A 17,073-nucleotide genomic window follows, 5' to 3' on the forward strand; every position below is an offset into this window, starting at 1 on the left:
AGCTCAAAGAGGCATTGGAAAGATTGCTGAACAATTGAAAAGGAGTTAATGAAAAACATTTTGTAACCACAATGACTGTGGGACAGTTTGAAAAGTTTTAAAAGCAGCTAATTTCATAGAAAAAAGCACCTGAAAGGATCTAATATTTTCTGAGTTTGTAGTTCTTCTACTAAATACACAGGGACACATCAAAACAACATACCTTTACGTTTTCATGTATTGATTGAAGTTGTGCAGCTAAAGCTACAAATGTTTGATAGATTTTCTGCATAGCCATAGACAAATCTGTAAGAGACAGATAAAATATTGGTAAGTAACAATCTTACTACCAGGAAAAAATATTTAGTGTTTATATCACAGCAAGAAGCTCACCCAAAACCTGTAAAGAACAAAGCACAAAACAACTGTATGAGGACAAATTAAGTGTCTGTAAGAAATACAGAATTTGAGAGCAATTAGGTGACTCAAGTCACCCAAAGACTACTTTCTAAGAGGGCTTCAAATTTTATTTTGAAAAGTACTCTTTTCTCAGATTTTTGTATACATGGTAATTAGTTTCCTATAATTTAGCAAAGCTAAAAAACATTATTTAACTTTATCTAATTACACAGGAACATTTTATCTCATTGATTTTTACATAAATATGGTTGTCATCAGATTTTCTTGTGTTTGCATGTGTGTTCTACCCTCAAAAAATGTTTTTCTGAGAAGCACTGAAACAATGTATCAAAATGGAAGACATAAATGTGCTGAAGTGGTCTTTTCACTGTGAAAATAATCAGTTTGTGTTTCCTCTGAAGGATGCCTACAACCTATAGAAACGCAAATAGTAGCTATGAAGTTCTTGAAGATGTGTAAGTCTAGCAATAATTCTTGAACTTAAAACATCTGCCTCTCCATAGGGAAATCTCTCCATTATAATTTAAATACATTTCTGCAAAAGAAAAGCTGGGGAATAAATCTTGTGCCAGCCTGCAGGGTTGCAGAAGCATTATCTTGGTAGACTGGCGACAAGTTTCCAAAGAGTCTGGAGGCAACTTATTGATACTGAACACTAGACACTTCAAATTTGAAGATACTCCAGGTCCTATTTTCCTGTATGGTAAAAGGTTTTTCTCTATGGTAAAACCCTACACATGCAATACAGTGTTGTCCAGATAACCAGATCAGTTGCTGACAGCCTGAACATGATGGCACAGCAGATTAGGCCTTGCCTACACAAGCAAGGAACCTTCCAATTATAGCAGAAATTGCTGAAAAAACTCAAGGAAAATCTGTGAAGGCATCCCTTTCACATTCTGGACAGGCCAGAAGATCACATGGAGATAAGATGACTCAGGATTCAGCAGATCTTCCCATCTGGAAGCTACATCTACACAGTTCTGTTGGTTTTGACATGTGAAGTCCAGAGTATAGGTACCATCCTGTGATGGCAAGATGCTCAAGTACCATTTGGCACAAATAAGACATTCGCTTGAAATTACTGCTTATTGCAGAACCTGTATCTAAAATGGCCCAAAACCCACACGTGTCTGTGACCACAGGGAGAGTAACCAACCACGAGACTGTCTGGAGGTCAGCTTTCTCTGACTAGAGAGATTCTCCCAAGGTTGAATGACGCAGCAGCAAACAAGACTACATTTTCTCAGTGGGTCAGAGCTGAAGGCAATACCAACAGGCTCCAAAACTAAGGAAAAGTTTCTATTTGTATCTGGAGCTATCAGAGAAGACATCTGTATTTGTCTGGTCAGACAGCCCAATGCAAAACAGAAGGTGTTAAGACATCAGCTTTGTAATAGCGAGATGCTGAAGGTAGGGAGATGGATATAATGGATGGCAATGCTCACTTCCATGTTTTGTTAGCATCACCCAACTCAGATTTATAGAAGAAATACTACTGAGCACCTTTCTGAGAAAATATCCCAGTGATCTTTGTCCCCATGCCTCCTTTTTTCACAAGATAGCCTTCTGAAAGGACCTTTACATGCCAAACAACTGCATCATTTCTGAGTGTTTACAGAGGGAGGGGGAAAAAAATAATAATCCATGATCTACAACTGTGAAGACATTCCAGTATCTTCTATAGGTAATCACCTCTGCTGTATAAAGACCTCATCTTAAAATAACAGGTGGACAGAAAAGGGCATATTAGTGGAATGGGACAGAGTAAGACAGAAAGCAAAGTGAAAAGATTTCCTCACTGCTAGGTTAACCACAGGAATAATAGACAAAGGCAAAAGAAATAAAAATTATTTGGAAGCAGAGCAGCATCAATAGACCAAGCAATATTGAGGTGAGTGGAAATCTTCCCTTGACATTTATAAGTTCACTAGGAATTGTAAAGAAGCAAAATGCAGATGGATCAACATTGTCAGAAAAGGCAGCACAAAACTAGAGTCCACCTGAATGTAAAAACATCTCAGACATGCCCTGGGCCCACTAAGAGACCCAAGCATCCATTTCTAGCTCCTATACAAGTGTCCTAGCTAAATCTAGAGAAAACTCAAAGTTCTTTTATAAGAATGGTGCCTATGTCAGACATAACAAGAGTGTAAAACATACCATGCTGTTTTATTTCCCCATTTTTCACAAGTTGTGATTTCTGCTCCTACAAATCTAGGTATCCAGATTTCTATGCACAACAAATCAGGCTTACAAATTGCACCTGAAAAACTGGATCCATCTTAAAAAGCACAAGAACCTTTATGAAGTTAACCTTTAACTCCACACCTTTACATTGAACAACTGCTGAATCTATCTGAACACTTACTCACGTATATTAAATACAAAAAGCCAACAACAAAAGATTAGTTACTAAGGTTTTCTCATACGTACGAGATTATTTACTTTTATGTTTGAAACTTAAAAATTGCAACATTTACCTTGGGGAGTTATATGTGAATTATTTGCTTGAGTAGCAAGATGATTTTCCAGTTCTTCTATTTGTTGCCTGTATTGCTGCAGCTGTACTTCAAACTGCTCGACCAAGATTCTGAAGTAGCTGGATGAGTAGAACAATGAAATAATGATTACATTTCACTACTTTGCCACTATTTTTTAATCTGACCTATATTTACTGCCAATTTTTATTTAATCCATTGCAAGTTATGTTCTATGACATTCATGACATCCCTCTACTAGTGGAAAGAGCAAAGACTATTTCTCATGTCTGTAAGATAAATTAACTGTAGAAATGAAATAATGATTTTGTGAAGCATTCAGTACAAGTGTTACAAGAAGCAGAAAAAAAAATCCTATTATGAAGTTCAAAGAATCATAAAATGTGCTGGGTTGGAAGAGACCTTTTAAAGGTCAGCTAGTCTAGCCTCCCTGAACTGAGCAGGGACATCTTTAATTAGACTGGGTTGCTTAAGAGCCCCATGCAACCCATCTTTAATGTTTCCAGGGCTGGGGCATCTCATACCTCTATGGGCAATCTGTTCTGGTGTTTCACCTTCATAATAAAAAACTTCTTCCTTTTATCTAGTCTAAATCCACCCTCTTTTAGTTTAAAATAATTATCCCTTGTCCTACCACTACAGGCCCTGATAAAAAAAGTTTGTCCCCATCTTTCTTATAAGTACCTTTTAAATATCAAAAGGCTGCTACAGGGTATCCCCAGAACCTTTTCTTCTCCCAGTTATATTACTGACTATTTCTTACAAATAACAGTAACTCACTCTGCTGGGGCTGTATTTTCATGCTGGAGACCAGGAGGAGTCTTCTGTGTTCGCAATGCTATTTCTGCATTCTTTAGCTCCTAAATAGGGAAAATTCATAAAAGATAAGGTTCCGTATGATGTGTTCAAATAGAAAAATAGCTAAAACTCATTCATATAAAATATTTTCTTAATGTATTCAAGTTAATACCATGATAGAATCTGACTGGAAATTCTTCAAAGAAAAGACTGCCAGAAAGTCAAAGACTTGCAAATACCAACAAATTTGGGGAGGAAACAAATAACACCTGCTGGAAGCACACTGTGCATTCAGAAATTGAGAAAATGCTGTACAAAACTGTCAGAGATAACATCTAATTTCTGGTTTACTTCAGAAATCTTGTTACAATTACTGAGGACTAATGGAAAAAAATTAAAAAAAAAGTCATGTGCAAGAAATGACACCTAAAAGAGAAGAAACAGAACAAAACGGATTATTTTATTTAAAAAAAATAGTTAAATGCCTCTTTTTCTATGGAAACGATCTTTTAATGCATGATAATTACAGCATACACTTTTGTTTAATACTAGTAACTACCATTAAGAATTTCTCAGTGCCTGGCTCACTGATCATTCTCAACCGCATCACTTACAGAAATACGAGAATTTTGTTTCCACACAAAACTGTTGGCAAAGCACAGCTATAGAGTATTTTCTTTTGGTATCAAAAGATACAGAAAAATCATCAACATTTTCATTTTAGAATAAAATAACGTTCTTATACAGCCAGCAATCTTGACATGCCAGATGAAAAGAGAAAGTGATAGAGAACTTATCTTCAAAAGGACTTGCATCAAAACTTGAGCTCAAACTGGATGCAAAATTAAGATGCAGACTCGTAGACAGTTGACTCATCTTCACTAAATGAATACTAGTACTAGTTAAGATATTCTAGTCCTTGAAATTTTATGCTGTGTTTTTTGTTTGGTTGGTTTTTTTGTGTGTGTGTGTTTTGTTTTGTTTTTTTTTAAAGGCATCAGAAGAAAACATACTTGCATTTCTGCTGCTCCAGAATCCAGCATGTTATTACAAATGTGTCTTCACTAGCAGCTGAATACATAGGTGAAACGGAGCTAAAGTAGGCACACATTCCCTTCTGTTGCCTTTGCTATACAGGAGTGCTTTCCTGAACAAAAGGAACTTTACTGTTCTTGTACTTATCTGAAAAAACTGATGTAACGGATTCGGTCTCTCCCAGAACTTCAAACAGATTAGACGTGATTCAGTTTTTCAGTTTGTTTACTACTCTTTCAGCTTGGACAGGTGTTAACTTGACTGATGACGATGGCTAGTTACCCTATATGAAACAACCAACATACAAACTCTACATAGCAAAACTTATATTCAACTATACCTGTGCAGTTTCCACTTTCAGCTTGTCAATATTAAGAGTGTTCCTTTGTAATCCACTGGCAACTACAGACAGAAGTTGTTTCAAAGCTTTAATGTCTTCTTGTACTTTAAGCATTGCTTTAGAGGACATTCTACTAATTTCTTCCTGAACTTGTTTTTGTTCTTTCACAAATTTCCTGGGGAAGGGAAAAAGATGGGGGTGGGAAGGAAAGAAACAATTATTGAACCTGAAGCACCCATGTGTTTACCTTTCAGTCACATTATTTAAATAGCTATTAACTTTTCCAAAATTAAGTACTGAAGAGTAAAATTACCATAGAGCTTAACGTTATCCTAACACCTAGCGTGCTTTTACTGTAAAAAAAAGGCAAGTGTTTAAACATATTATGCTGAACCCTGACAAGCTAAGATATATGTGAATTATTTAAAATATATATTACAATACATAGCACATATGTAGAAGTGATCACTACTTTGAATTAATTAAGAGTGACATACAGCCTCTATGATAAATCTACAACTTGCCTCCTTCCTGTCTGAGGAAAGGCTCTTTTGCTGTTCTCTCTATCCTGTGTGAGATCCACCATGCATGTGCAACACAGACTTAAGTCTCAATATTTACTATGTATGTGGCACAAGCTTAATACTCCCAGGGAGAGATGGATCAGATTCTAAGAGTATACGAGTATATTTGTTAGGCATGCCCATTTTTTTCCATGCATGGAAGAGAGGCTGAAAAATTAAAAACGGTCTTAGATTTCAGCCACTAGAACTACTTGCCTATTCTGTTCCCAAGGTCAACCTGTCAGAAGGCCTTGGGCTACTAGGTTACTCTGCATTCAGCCTGCAGTAGGGTCTTTTTGTCACAGAGCATCACATTGCATACAATACATTAGCTATTCCACTATCATAAATAAGAACCACTACTTACTGTAAATTTTCTACATCTTGACAGATTACTGGAGGTAGATTTTCATCCTTTAGGGCTTTGCTATCCCTACAAGAGACAGTGCATGTTTAGATGGTGCTTTAGTACTGCCAAACGTTTTTGCACAACTACTAAATATAACAAACATTCAAGTAACTAATTACACCTATGCCACAACTAGGAATGATTTGGATTAATGCACATAGATACTATGCCAGGGTCCAAGCTCGTGGTGTGAGCATTGTACATATTTGCAGAAATCATTTTTCAGACATGACCAGCCTGTAGCAGTTGCCAGATAAAAGTTGGTATTGCATTTGATGGAAAAATGGCAATGTTTAAAATTATAAACCACCATTGTCCATAATGCAAAACTTGATTATTTGTTCCTTTTTTGAGGTCAAAGGCAGGATAAAAGCAAACTTCTTTTTGTGTATGGATGGTTGGACTCTCTGATCTTAGAGATCCTTTCCAACCATAATGATTCTGTGATTCTGTATTTAGTTCAGCTGTTTTCTAATAATAACAGAATGCAAAGAAAATCTCAACACTTACTCTGGTCTTGTTCCGGTTTTGTCACCTAGAAAACAAAAACAAATAAAACTTTGGGGAAAAAACAAAACAACCTTAATGAGATTGTAGTAATTACTACAATCTGCTTGATTTCTCCTGATAAGAAAAATAGCCTAGGCTAGCCATAAAAAAAACATAGGTTTTAATTTGATCCCCCTTCACAGATAAATAGAACTTCAAGAACAATGGTTCAACAGTAAAGGTGCTAATTTCTTTGCACACAGTAACACAAAACATCTGGTGTCACTAGAAATGCATAAACAACTGCAGCTGCATAACAAATCAGTGCCTGCTTTTGCAACCACAACTCAGACCTACACCCACAAAATACTCAGTATTTAAGTCAGCAGTAGCAGTTTCCTCTCAAATATAAAGGTAATTAAGGTTTGTCCATTTGACTTCATTAAGCATTCTGCTATTGTATTCAATTCAGTAATAAATGTGTTTTCCAGAACTGAAGATGTTACTCTTTACCTACTACCTATACACTCCAAACTGCATCTGTGGATGCGAAATACCTCTGAGTAATCAAGTGCATAATAGGGTAACCACATCCCATACCATAGCATTCTGCTACGAGAAACATGCACTCCAAAAGCCCAAGAAGTGAGGTTGATCATCTTCAGCTGGACACAATTCACATTCTCACTTTCCTCTCAGTGCCAACAAGTCAGAAAGCAGCTATGCAGCTAATTATGTAGCTAATACCAATGCTAATGTCAATGGAATCTCAAATAATTCCCTATGCCTTTTGCAAAGGCAAAAAATTTCAACACGTAACTGGGGAAGTGGCAAAAAAAAAAAAAAAGGCATAAACCCCAGAATTTAGGACTCCTGCCTCAGGCAGAAAACTAAGTATACTTTACTTTCTCTCCAGCCACTTTTTTTCCCTGTACACTAGAACAACACAGTAGAAAATGCAGATGGAAATCAGATTTAGCTACTTTCTGGGTGAGTGCTCCAGTCCTTAATTTTTTGGTATTTTTTAGCTATACATGACTAAAATATGTATAAGAAGAGATTCTTTTCCTGCAGCTGTGTTTAAAGAAATACTAGACAGTTAGTCTTCATTCTCCGTAAGGAGAAGTTTTTTATAAGCAATTCCAGAACTGAGAACAAAGGTGGTAGTGCCTATCTGTCCTGGGATTCCTAGGACACTTGTTTTCAGTAGCTGCATCTCCTCCCTTTTCTTCATGAAGGAAAAAAATTAAAAACCCAAAACCATAAAACCACCACCCTCAAAGCTTTACACAGTTCCTCATACAGCAGTACATACAACTGTATTGACAAAACTGAGTAGCAGCACCCAGGTAGGGATATTTGTCAGAACCATCTGCTACAGGAAACACTCCTGAACTAAAACCTAAATTTAAAATTAAAGAAAACTAAAAAAAACGGCCTCCTTTGACATTTTCTACTGCTTGGCTAAAGGATCTCTGCTTATCATCCTGACAGCAACAGCCTGAAGCACCCAGTTCCAATTCAGATACTCATTCAAGTTTCTACCCTAAGAGCTGGGAGATGTTAGACTGAAGTAGATTGAGTGTGTGATTCCCTGGTCCTCATTTTAAGATACTTGTATATTATGGAAGTGTTGTGACCTTCTAATATTATAGTAATTTCAATCCCAGAAGAACCCTGGAATCTGAGCTTTTTCATCATTCTCAGTATCAGTAATTATCCCTAAAACAACATCGTGCAGAGCAAGTGTCCAATTTGGACAGTCGACACTTGTACTCTTGTACAAGTATGAAAAACTAAGTCTCCATAACCTACATTATTCTGCAAAGATGGTTTCACGGAGTTTCTACATTTCCTTCTCTTCTAGCTACAGAATACCTAATCTAAAATTTGGGTACTGAACGCAATAAAGAGATTAAGTTAACAATACTGATTCTCCAGAGAAAACACACAATTCAGAATAAGCTTTAGTTAAACTTACTCTGAAAGTATAGAAGCAAGACAAATTATTAAGTGTCAATATGTCAATGCCCAATATTCCCTTATTACTCTAAATCTACCACAGAGAGTTTTTTATAACTAGTTTTAACAACCTGATAGAATGCATCAGAACTACGGACCACCACAAGTACAGCTTTGAAGAGTAACAGCTAAAAATAGGGCTTTTATTGTGTAGACTGTCAAATTAAAAAAGCAAAGAAGTTGAAGACCTGTTACAGGTAGACAAAGCTGGTTTCAAACGAGTACTTAGGGTATTTGCAACGCTTCACTTAAACATAGCTCTGCTCCCCCCTCTAGTGGCTACTTGACATACAGCTGTACAGAAGAAATCTGCCACAGCTTTTCAGCAAACGGCCCCATGAGCTTTCACTCCCAAAAGGCTCAGGAATCGAGAAACTAGCTTGCAACTATGATCTTGAGTTATATTTAACTCCAAATAAATTTACTTTACATTCTTCTATATAAACACAATATCTAAGAATTAAATTAACTGAAATGCCTTGTGGGAGCAGGGCTGGGAGATGTTAAAAGTTACCAGCTTCAATTCCACATCAGTAACACAATGAAATAGTGTCTTTGCTGTGGTGCTGATAATTTTCTCAGCTAAAAAAAGTAAGAATGTTTTAAAACTTACTTTTTTTGTCTGAAGAACTACTAAAATCAATGCCACCGAGACCTTCATTGGCAGTAGTCGAAGGAGTCGCAGTTGTCCCCAGAGTCAAACTCAAAGCATTCTGCCCAAGTCCTGCAAGAAACCCAAACAGAATTTATTTAAAATGCTAATAATTAGAACTTGTTTTAAACTAAAAGCACATACAATCATATTTGCAGCTTCAGTGCCCGTTTACTACATTTGGATTTAAAAATATGCAAAATAAACAGGGAGGAAAACAGATTGCATGAAGTTTCATGCAACTGTATGCAAACCTTTGATGTAATTTCTTCACATTACTAGGCAGCTAACTAGATAGCTAACTTATCAGCATCTTAAGTACCTTTCTGTTTAATTTAGAGTTTACGGGCAGTGTTAGCAAGACTACAACATGGAGCAAGAAATTTCTTCTCTAGAGCTGAAAAAGACAGGAAAATCATGAAGTGACAATACTAACAGATTTTATTCAGACCAAAAGCCATTTAAACAAGAAGCTTTCAACCTCTCTGCAGTTAGAGACACCTGTATGTCATGGCCCTCTTCCATTTATGATTGACTTGCTTAAGTTGATCATGGCAATGACAAAATCTTTCCTTTTTCATTTTTTAAAGTGCTAAGTACACTTGAATTCAAGAACAAGAAGGAAGGCAATTATTTCAGATTTCATTATTATTGCCCAGTGCTCTACACTGTTCTTACATGTAACACTTAAAAATTAGTGTTTTTCACACTTTCAGTGTTATGATATTATACAAATCAGATCTTACATTATGAATTTATACAACCGCACGGTAAATTTCAATGCTTTGAGACAGAACGAGGAAAAAACTAATGTAACCTTCACCTGTTGCTGCTGTGCTTGTATTCTGGAAGAGTGAACCTCCTAAACCTGCTAAAGCTCCTCCTAAGGAAAGGCCTGTGGAGGCAGTTGTAGTTGGAGCAGTTGTGCCACCCAAATTTAAAGTAAAGCCAGTAGTTCCTGCAGAGAAAGCAAATCAACTTCATGCAGACAGTGCATTCAAATACGTCTACAGACAACCTGAAAAAACAGAAAGGTCTGAATAGCATCTTTATTATAAGTGGATAAACTCAATCACTGTTTTTATTTTCAGCAGATTTTCCAAAGTCATAGAGACTTTAGAATGATGTGATTTCGTTCTATAAAATTAATTTAACACATCATGGATCTAACAAGTGCTATTGAATTTTTATATTAAAATGCTGAAATGCTAATGCTTTATATGAAACATTAAAATATTTTACACAAGACTGATTATAAAGGTGATTTCCCTGGTAGTTTGAGCCTTCCTCTGGAATTAAGCAACCCAGCTTTGGACAGGATAGGGAAGAACTATGCAGAGAAAGACCGCAGGCATAAAGGGACAGAGGGCACGGATAGTTCAGCTCAAATACCAACTCCTGAAGTTAAGAAAAATTAACTCCCATCTTAATTATCATTATGCCCAGCGCAGTTTAGCCGAGTCAAATATGACAGGCATGGGCCAGTATGAGAACTACACTGCAAAAATCCTTGTTTCTACTAGATGGCTTGAAATGGTTAACTAGTAAACTAAAAATAGGTGGACACTTTCCAGACTTCTCAGCTGCGCAAATAGAAAGCTTTCAACCTTCAGTGGGGTTAACAATAACAAAATTGATGATTTTATAGGACAAATCAGCTCTTGCTACACTTCCAATTATTTAATTACAAGTTGCCTGTATCACATGGTATACTGTCCTCTACATAACCATAAATCTATCTGCATTAGGGTACTCAAATTTAGAACTAGTGAAGTTCAATAAACCTTCTTATTTAATGTCCTGGTTTGAGCTAGGATGAAGCCAATTTTCCTTTTACTGATGTAAGCTCTCTTTTAACTAGCACTGGAGTGTTTCAACTAAAACTGGTAACAGTGGATTATTTTTCTAACTGCTGGGTCTTCAAGGTCACACCTTCGCTCTGCCAGCTCAGACACTATGGGGAGATCTACAATGCCCCATAGGAGGCTGAATTAGACAGCAAAATTGTCCAGAGATATTCCATTCCATAGATCTATGTAAGCTCAGAGGAAGGTCAGAGATCACAGAAGACACCTTCCTTCCTGCTTCTTCTTCCCTTCTCATCCATCCATAGCTGGAGTCCAGGGAGGCCTCCGTCCATCCATCCCCATCGACCCCCAGGCTCGAGCTCTCCTGACCCTCATCACTCTGTGCTTTCTCCAGCAGCTCTGGGATTTCTTGGGACTGTTCACAGCTCAGGAGATCCTGTGGGAGTTGCTGGGGACAGGGGGAGGCAAGATGCTTGTGCACATATCTGAACATCATTGGTGTTTAATTAAAGCTGTGTAGTTCAGTTTTCAACCCAGCAAAGTCTCTCTCTTTTCCTCTCTCTCCTTCCCTACCTGGGTGGGAGGGGATTGAGAGCATTGTCATTGAACCTGAGTCAAACTGTGACATTTAACTACCACAAAGTTATGTAAACACTAGAGAAACAGTGTGTAGAACTGCTTTACCATAAAGTTATGTTGTTAAAAAGCCAAACAAAAATACACCACAAAAAACCACAAAATGCCTAAACACTTCCCTACCTGCTGCAGGAGTCGATGTAAGAGCAGATGATAATGACAGGCCACTCGCTGAGGTAGAAGCAGCAGGTAAAGCAAATGGCGTGGCTGAACCTGCAGGTTTGTTGAAAGCTAAACTAAAGCCTGTGGTAGCTGCTGTGGTGGCAGGTGTACCTAAAAGAAATCAAAAACCAATTATCACTCTTAAAACATTCTGTTTGAGAACGAGTGCTCAACCTCTTTTTTGATTTATTCCCATTTAACCATTATGAGCATGACACCATACAAGATCACTTGAATCAAGTAAAATAGCCCCACAGCATCTTCAGATAATTTCAAAGGTTTACATAAATTGCACAGACATTTTTGTCCAGGATTCCTAGTGACTAATGATTATATCATTGTATATAATAAAAAACAGTAAATATAAAAAGAAGATATCCCAGCAAGAGCATCTAATAGAAGCAGCAAAATATTGGTAGATAGAGCTAAACAATGCCCAAAATACAGACTAAAAATTCTCAGTTGGACACGCACACCAAAATGAGAACACCTGCATATTACCCAACTGCCATATATGATTATGCATCACACAATCTTCCCTGGGTTAGCTGCTGCTGCTCCTTCCTTCTACCCATTTCATTTGCTTCTTTATCCATCACCATTTTCTTCTATTTATTCACAGCACAGCTTCCTAAGTTCTTGGACTGCTGTATTACAGTACCACTCCAACATTTGATACTCAAGCTCAATTTCTCCTCAGTTCTCAGTTGCTGGCATTTAACAAGAAAACAAAACCCAAAACTACCCACATATTTCTGTATTTCTAATGACAGCTGAAAAATAGTCTCTAAAGATGATCAGAGAAACAGGAGTAAAATATTCCAAAGATCCCTTTGCAGTTTGACCCTCTTTATTCTTCCACAAGAGGTGATTATCAAACAAACCTGTTCACATGGACTTCCTAAGAGCAAGAAATTCTGTAAGAAGAATTATTTTAGAAGGTATTCTACCTCTGCTGAAGGTTGAAACTCATTAGGGTGACAAATACAAAGTATAAGTCCACTATGACCACTGTCACTGTTGTATGGGAACAGAACAACAAGTAACTGCCCAGAACTACAGGGTTCCACTCTGATTTGCAGCCTTAACATCTGGGCTGCAAAGCAGACTGCAATTATGATGGGGAAAAAGCTGACATATGACCACTAACTTTCTACATTACAAGAAAGATTTACCTCTGTATAACACCAAAATCTAAATGAGGTCCTTACCTAGTGTCAGTCCTGTAGCAATAGTTGTTGCTGTTCCTGCTTTAAGAAAAAAACAAAACAAACAGAATAACAATAGTAGTTGAAGACCACAAAGCAGTTACAATAGTTAAAAAACATGAAACAAAACAGTGAAATAACATATTATGAGAGAATATATACAAGTTGTTTCTGTATTATGTTGAAAGCAAATCATTAATACAAAACAGTATTTGTAAGCATCAGCAGCACAAATCAAAACATAACTGACTCAAAAAAGTTATTTTTCTTTATAAGAATCTGCCAACAGTGAAGCTGATGTTAACACAGCAGTATAGCAAATTGTTTGAAAGTTTAAGTAAATGAAAGTAAAAAATAATATGGAAACTAGTAATCTTAGCAAGTATTTTTTCAGCCATATGGCAGTATGTAACATTAGCATGTAAAACTGTAGATTTATGGAATAATAAAGAGGATTACAGAGTCCAATTCTTTGTAAAAGGCTGTGTCTTGGTTTACGATTTCTACCCCACTGGTAATTTCAAGTGATTATTTTGAACATGGTGCTTTGCTGTTTCATATTTAAAAGCCTTCTGGTTAGAAGGGCAAAAGATTTACTGAAGTAATTTTCTTTTAGCTTTCAATGTAGCCAAGCACAGTAATATAGGCTTTGAGTTTACTCTGAAATTTATTTCTAACAGATTCATTCTTAGAACTTCCCTTATCTACTCATACAAACACACAGGAAAAAAAAAACCCAGACCATTTTGTTATAAGAGAGCCAAAATAAAATTCATTAAGCTATGTCTTCAGGATGGCTAAAAAAAAACACCAAACCCCTCCTGTCAGATAAGTTCTATTATTTTGTACTTCAATACTCCTATAAGAATTTATATGTTCATAGGTGGAATTAGATACCAAAGAAGACAATAAATTCTTAATGCATATTGCTAACATTAAAAAAACCCTCAAACAACAGAACCAGAAACATTTATACCTGCAGGATTACAAAGATCACATTATAAATACTAACAACTTCAATGTTTTATAACGTTTTTCAGATCAAAATATACATCATTCTTAAATCAGAATTTTGGGCATCCTGGATGAAGAGTCAGATTTCTAGAAAATAACACAACTCAAATTATGAAACAATCTACACATAGGTCCAGGCATAGATTTCTGGTAACTGTGTTTGTGTTTCTGCAGCATTAATATTGTGTAAGTCTCAATGAATGACTTTTTAATGTGTTCAATAAAGCCTTCTTACAAAACTATGTAAGTAATACTCTGAGCTACAGAACTATGGAAAAAAAAGTAATCACATGATGATGACCCAGTTTTTGTGAATAGATAATAAATTTCTTTACTGTTTATTCAAATGTGTGCTGGACAAGAATTTTTTCTACCTGTACTGGTGCCTCCCAGTGTAAAGCCAGTGGTTGGTTTTGATCCAAAAAGTCCACTCCCAAAGCCCACTGAAGGAGCTGATGTAGTTGCTGTAGCAGTGGAAGAGCCCAGAGTTCCAAAATTAAGTCCTCCTGTTGAGCTATTACAAAATAAGTCTATTAGCAATGCTTTTTTTCCAAACCCCCCCTCTTATTCCAGCTTCTTTCCCATGCCATCATTCGTTTTCACAAACCACAACCATGCAGCTGGATAAGACAAGAGTCCAAGTTTGCTGCCACCAAGGAGAAAGAAGCCTTTCCTCCTACAGCTCTGTAACTCACACAGCTTCCCTGACACCAGCTCCCAGATTTATTCAGCTCCTTGCTGAGCTGATACATGTTGCTAGACCAGCGGGAAATTTGAACTTCTCTCCATTAGTTCTCATTCAACTCTCATTAGTTCTGCCTAATTATTCTCCCTGAACTACAGAAATGAGAGAACAGATGCTAGAAAGCAGCACAAAGATGACAACAAACCTGCAAGAACATATTTTCAAAGCAGGTTGCAAGTACAGTTAGACACCTCTGACCAGAATCCTCAACCAATATTATTTTATTTCATTCTAAAGTAATAATAAGCACAGACACCCAACCACCGGCATCAGCAGTGCAACTTTGCCCTTCCTTACCACCAAAACACACTGATGCATAAATTCACTTTCTAGCCAAAAGCCCATCCTTCCCTAGAGGTGCAAACCAAAGCAGTCCTATGCCTACCATCCTTTATTTTCTGACTGTGTACATGTCAGAACATTACAAAAATAAACTTCCAGAGCTATTTTCACAGATGAAGGAGCAAATCACAGATGAGTTATCACCAGAAAAATTAAGCCTTTCTTACTTATTTTGGGTAACTAAACATTCTAGAAGTTTCATGGCAAATGTAGAACAAATTTTACATTTAGCAGAAAATGCATTAAGCTATTGTACAAAACCTGGGGGAATACAAGAAACATTAACTGTAACCAAAAAAATTACAGGTACTGGGAGCCAGACTTTAAAAGTTTTTATCTTAAATTGACAAAAGATCAAGTGAATCACTTATTTGTAGTTACAAATGAAAGCAGGATTTTACACTTTTCTAGAAACTAGGTAAATTTTCTCTTAGACATTTTGCATACATACAACAGTAGCATTGAAACAAAATGCAATTTAGATTTCAGGGTAACAGCTGTCAAGAAGTAATTTATGCTCCAGGTTTTCACTATTACAATGTTCCCTCATCTCCTCTATCTTTTTGCATGAAGGGAAGCTCCTAGACATAACAAAAGTAATTTTTTAATGAAATTTGTTTTAAAAAGCTGTATTTATCTTTTACATTAGGAGTTTTCAAAACATCTACAAAAGTGATCTTGGCAAGCCCAGCAAAAGTTGGTTTAAGTTCAAAAGCTAGGTGCAAGATATTCTTAAAATAAGCAATTGAGGAAACAGAGCAGCCAGGAAGTTTAGAAGGACACAGATCCATTAATCATCCCACTTCACAGGAGCTAAACCATTTCAGTTTTCTTCATTCCCAAAATTTCAACATACCAAGAGCACCATGACCTAACTGCTTGGAAGCTTCAATATATAACATGGTGCTTCTCTCACTAATCAAGAGCTGATGTTTCTCATCCTTTTCCAGTACCAAAATGATTTTTCAGGTAAAATTCTTCTTGTTTCAGAATTCCAGTAGAAGAAAGCTAAGGTACAAAACATGAAATTCAGCACCATAGGTGCAAATCTCCAGACAAAATGAAGCAGCATTTTTGTTTGGTTGGTTTAAGGTAGAAAGAAACCAAAAGGTACAAATACAGCTATGGCAGCATTCTCACCAGTAGGAAAAATCATGTGCCAGAAGGACTATCTACTCTCCCCCACAGGTGGAAGGAAGAGGAGCTCAGGTCTTCAGCTCTAACTTTAGAACTACAACAAAGCACTGCACCTGGCTAAAGCACACTAGACAGAACACTGATTAACAAAAAGAGAAAACACAAGTACTTGAACTGCTATGGGTAGAATGCAGGAATTAAGTAGGCCAGCATACCACATAGGCTCTGGGCCACCAGAATATCATCTTTGACTGGTCACACTGATCAACAATCGTTATGCTTGGACTACACAAATACAGCCCCTTTCCTCCCAACAACTGGCAATGTCCTAGACCCAGCTCAGAAGAACAACAGCTACTTTTTAATAGTCTCAAACATGTTCCCAAGAAAACCATCCCACAGGGATTCTTTCACCAATCATCAGCAGTGAAAAGGTCTCTTCCTCTGTGATACTCCTTGACCAATAGCCCTGAAGACTTGTCCTGCTTGTAAGAATAAATACCTGCAGAGTACCATACTGCTATTGATTAGCACTTGTTGAACTTTTACCTTTTTTAACAGAATAAAAAGTTGGCTAGAACAGCAAAAATTAAACAATAAAAATATTTAAAACCAACAGGTAGTTTTTAATAAGCGCAGATCAACAAGAAAAGACTTTCTTGCTTCAGGAACTACACTGAGAAAAATGTTTTTGAATAAATATGTATTATTTAAACTTGCTGATTTTAATCACAGGAAGCCTACATTAAACAGGCATGAAGCAAAGGAACTTAAGTTCTATACTAACTCTATATACACTTCAGTAGCAGGAAT

The 17,073-nt window shown here is 36.7% G+C and overlaps 1 protein-coding gene across 1 annotated transcript; it reads right to left on the reverse strand.

Moving 5' to 3' along the window:
* Positions 1 to 202: 202 nt before the first annotated feature.
* On the reverse strand, positions 203 to 16,025 carry LOC104392495 (nucleoporin p58/p45-like; the record flags this gene model as incomplete). The annotated part of the gene is made up of 12 exons (XM_010001900.1): positions 15,980 to 16,025; positions 14,411 to 14,578; positions 13,026 to 13,061; positions 11,776 to 11,925; positions 10,032 to 10,166; positions 9,170 to 9,280; positions 6,556 to 6,580; positions 6,004 to 6,069; positions 5,074 to 5,248; positions 3,681 to 3,760; positions 2,883 to 3,001; positions 203 to 285 (listed from the first exon to the last, which is right to left on the reverse strand). Coding segments are annotated over exons 1-12 (1,194 nt in total), but the record flags the coding sequence as incomplete, so codon positions are not given.
* Positions 16,026 to 17,073: the final 1,048 nt, after the last annotated feature.

This window comes from Chaetura pelagica, unplaced genomic scaffold, assembly GCF_000747805.2.
Source record: "Chaetura pelagica isolate M959 unplaced genomic scaffold, ChaPel_1.0 scaffold247, whole genome shotgun sequence".
In the NCBI taxonomy this organism is placed as follows: domain Eukaryota; kingdom Metazoa; phylum Chordata; class Aves; order Apodiformes; family Apodidae; genus Chaetura; species Chaetura pelagica.